This window comes from Bison bison, unplaced genomic scaffold (genome assembly GCF_000754665.1).
Source record: "Bison bison bison isolate TAMUID 2011002044 unplaced genomic scaffold, Bison_UMD1.0 scf7180017864495, whole genome shotgun sequence".
Lineage (NCBI taxonomy): Eukaryota > Metazoa > Chordata > Mammalia > Artiodactyla > Bovidae > Bison > Bison bison.
The window spans coordinates 8593750-8598239 of record NW_011495054.1 but is presented as its reverse complement, the minus strand read 5'-3'; the positions used below and the strand labels follow the sequence as shown (position 1 = coordinate 8598239).

The window sequence follows — 4490 nt, the reverse complement described above, 5'->3', positions numbered from 1 at the left end:
CCCAGACCCAGACGCCTCCAGGGTAGAGGTGATCAAACAGACTGCAATGGGGCAGAGGCCTCTGGGGCCAGAGGGAGGGAGCCAAGGCGAGCCACCCAAGGACTCCACGGAGAAAGAAGGGCCAGCAAGCAGAGCCTGGGACCGGGATGCTGTTCCCTCCATAACCTTTGCCTTCTCTCTCCCTCTCTCTCACACACACACACACACACAATCAGATAAGTTGAGTCAGTGCCTGAGAGGGAGTGGAGACAAAGGTGAAAAAGGAATCAGCAGCAGAGATCTGGACACTTGTGAATCTTGTGGGGCTTCTCAGCCAAGGTCTGAGTCCCTTCACGGGCAGTCACCCCCAGCGTCACTGTCAGCTCTTGGCGAGAATGCTGCCAGGGGCAGCATCTTCACCCCATTTTACAGAGGAGGAGACAGAGGTTCAGAGAAGTGAAGTTTCTTGCCGGTGGTCATAAAGCTAGAAGGAACGGACCTCAGATGTCAATACTGCCAGATCCCACGTCTCTGAGACGGGGGACCAGGCACAGATGACCACTGAAATGCACGGAGTCCTGCAACTCAGAATGACCTTGGGCATGGAACTGGTGTTGTTCATTTAAAAAGACTTATCTCAGATGTCCCCAGGCAGGGCCCAAGGCCTGGGAGGGACTTTAGGAGAAATGGAAGAGCTCAGCACATCTCCAGGGATCATGGAACAAAGGTGAAAAAAAAAAAACAGAAAAGAAAATCACGGAAAATCACAAGTGGTGAAGCCCTGGAACGCAGCTGGGGACACTGAGGCTTGGGCAGAAGGGGGCTTCCCTGGGGTCCTGCTGCCTCATTTACCTGCCTCCTTTCACAAGTGAGGAATCAGGCTGAGAGGGAAGAAGTGCTGGCTAAGGAGGGAGCTCACTGACAGCCAAAAGGACACACAAAATAATCATCATGATAATGGTAACGTAACAGTTAGTGAAGTGTTTCCTGTGTACCTAGGACCAAGCCAAACACTTCTCAGGGTATCTGAGTCCCACATTAGCCCATAAAGTAGATGCTATTATTATACCCATTTTACAGATGAGGAAACTGAGGTCAGACGCCCAGCTCCATGCAGAGCCAGGATGTGAATGAACCCAGGCAATCCAGCTGCAGAACCAGCCCGATGCTGTTGTCCTCCCGTCGTTACCACACCACCTGTTACTGTCTGAATTACGACGCGCTGGGCCCTACACAATTTCACTCCATCCTCCCAACAGCGCAAAAGAGACAGGAATCACAGTTTTCCCAGTGACCAAACTGAGGTGCAGAAGAATTAAGCGAGTTGTTCAAAGAAGCAGAGATGGTGCCGGGATGTGAATCCAGGGCTCTCGAGACTCCAGGGCCTGTTCTCCTAACTTCACGGTGCCAGATACCAGGGGCTGCCCCTCCACAGAGGGGCAGAAACCCACCAGAGGGGAAGCTTCCCCGGCAGAGCCGCCAAACACCGTCTCATGTCATGACATGAGCCACAGTCCAGCCAGGCCACAGCAGGATCCCGGATGGTCACTGGCCCGCCCTCGCCCCCCTCAGGCCCTGGGACCAGCCTGGGACATTCCCAGCAGCGTCCACTCCGGCCACGCCGGCATTACTCACCACGAAGGGCCCGCTCCTCCTGTCCTTGCAGAAGCTGTGGCTCCTCCGGGGGCCCACGGTTGCGGGGCTCACCTGCCGGAGCAGAGGCTCATTATCCGGGAGGGCACGCTCCCTCCCCAGGTCCCTCGGTGACACCTGAGACGCAGGAAACACAAGAAGAGGAAACTTGACTGGGGCTTCCCCTTTGGCAGGAAGAATATGTCACACTGAGAGGGGCCATGCTGCACCTCAAAGGGCGAAGGGCAAGGGTGCCCGATGCCCACCTCTGCTCACCCCTGCCCCACATCCATGGTGGGTGGTCCACCTCAAATGATGGTGGCTGGGGGGGGTCACATATAGGATCAGCAGGTCTAGGTTCAGCCCAGCCTCAGCCACTTCATAACTGTGTGACCTCGGGTGAGTGCCTTAACTCCTCTGAGCCTTGACCATGTGAGGAAAGATCCATAACACTAGTCCTCAGCTTCTGGGTTCAGGGCTGAACCAACAGAGGACCAGCGTGGGGAAAGGGTGTGAACTCGGAGCTGCCACCAGGGGGCGGACGTGCGTGAGACCTGGGAGCCTCCCCGGTCCCTGCCATCCCCCCGCCCCGAGTGTGAGGAGCCCTCTGTGAATGTCAGCCACTGGTAACTTCTGGTGGCCTCGTTACAGACATCTTTCCATGTACCCGAACGCGCGTGCACATGTGCGCAGATACAGAGAGAACCAGTACACGAATACGATGGAGGAGGTGTGCTGGTGTGAACCTTGTTATTTTTATATACAAGGGGACACAGTCACAGGCCAGTAAACATGGGACTCTGGAGGATGCATCTTACGGGCCTCACTGTCCCTGCGCCGACAAGAAAAGAAAGGCCCAGAGAGGGGAAAGTGAAAAGAAAGTGAAGTTGCTCTGTCGTGTCCGACTCTTTGCGACCCCTTGGACTGTAGCCTACCAGGCTCCTCTGTCCATGAGATTTTCCAGGCAAGGGTACTTGAGTGGGTTGCCATTTCCTTCTCCAGGGGATCTTCCCGACCCAGGGGAGGCATCTGCTTAAGAACACACAGCATGAGCAAAGGGCAAGGCTGACCCCTTGCCTCACAGCCTTTTCTGTGATGTCTTATGAGACCCTCTGGTTCTCCTCTGACCTCAAGGGCTGTTCCTTCCCCAACTCTGTGCATCTCAGAGGGACGTGTCAAGACGTGACCCAGGCCAGCCACACGGCCCGCTCACCCACTTCTCGTCATGCCCCGTGGCTTCAATAAATCCCATCTGGACTCTGTGTCTCCGTGCTGGGACTCCGGGCTTGCCGATCCCACAGCCCGCTGACCATGTCTACTCACTGCCCATGCTGGTCTGAGACCTCATGTGCCCAAAACAGGCCCCTAGATTCCCCCCTCCAATCGTGCGTCTTCACTTTGCTGGTCACTGGCTGGGCAGGCCAAGACCCTCGGGCCGTCCTCTATCTACCTCTCCATCCGATTGACTCTGCCTTCAAAACATGCTGCCAGCCCCACATCACATACCATCGAAGTCAACTCAAAATAGATCAAAGACCTAAATGTCAGAGCCAGAAAGAGGAAACTCTTAGAAGAAAATACACACTTGTATCTTCTTCACCTTCGTGGATTAAGCAAGGGTTTCTTAGATAGAACACCAGAAGCTCAAGCACTGAAAGCAAAATAAATTGGACTACATCAAAATGAAAAGCCCTTTGGTGCCTCAAAGTGCACTGTTAAGAAAGTGAAAAAAATGAACTAAAGTGAAAAGACAACCCACAAAATGGGAGAACATTCCTGCAAACCGTTATGTCTGATAAGGCACCTGTATCCAGAAAGTACAAAGATTAATTACAACTCGATAATAAAACGACAAATGGTCTTAAAAATAGACAAAGGGTCTGAATGGACATGACTCCGACAAGGCACACAAGTGACCAATAAGTACGTTGATGCTCCAACAGGAAATGCAAATCAAAACCACAATGATCACCGTGCAATATATACAAATACTGAATCACTATATTGCACCCCTGAAACTACTATAACGTTACAAGTCAATTATATCTCAGTTAAAAAAAAGAAAAAAACCACCGTGAGATACCACTTCATACCCACCAAGATGGCTAGAATCAAAAAGATGGATGATAACAAATGTCAGTTGGGATGCAGAAAAATTAGAACCCTCACACACTGCTGGTGTGAATGTAAAACGGTGTGGCTGCTTCGGAAAACAGTCTGGCAGCCGCTCAAAAGAAGAAACTGGAGGTATTACCAGTGACCCAGCAATGCCTCTCCCAGGGAGACAGCCAAAGATATGAAAGCATATGTCCACACAAAAACTCGTCCATAAACGTCCATAGCCGCTTTCTCCATGACAGTCAAAAAGCTGGAACAACCCAGATATGCCTAATGCTGATAAATGGATAGATAAAACGGGGTGCGTCTATGCTGCAGAATATTATTCAGCCATGAAAAGTACCGATATATGCCACAAACGGATGGCCCTTGAAAACTCTATGCCAAGTGAAAGAGGTGAGTAATAAATGACCGCTCTGTGTGATCTGTCCAGAAGAGGCAAATCTATAGACAGAAGGTAGGTGAACGGCTAATCGGGACTGGAGAGTGTTAGGAGAGCAGGCAGTGACTGGTCAGTGTGTACAGGGCTTTCTAAGGGGTGACGAAGATACTTAAAACTGAATGTGATGATGGTTGCAGAGCTCTGTGAATATACTAAAAGCCGTTAAATTAACTGTACACTTGAAATGGGTGAACAGGGACTTCCCTGGTGATCCATGGCTAAGACTGAGCTCCTAAAGCAGGGGGCCTAGGTTTGATCCCTGGTCAGGGAACTAGATCCCACATGCCAAAACTAAGATCCAGCACAGTCAGATAAGCAA

General features: G+C 51.6%; 1 protein-coding gene across 1 annotated transcript in view; it reads right to left on the bottom strand.

Moving 5' to 3' along the window:
* KIAA1671 (KIAA1671 ortholog) overlaps positions 1–4490 on the bottom strand; it is a 136995-nt gene that overhangs the window by 116257 nt on the left and 16248 nt on the right. Inside the window, exon 7 of the mRNA XM_010828850.1 lies at positions 1615–1749. Within this exon, the coding sequence (XP_010827152.1) occupies positions 1615–1749 (135 nt within the window). The remainder of the gene's footprint in view (positions 1–1614; positions 1750–4490) is intronic.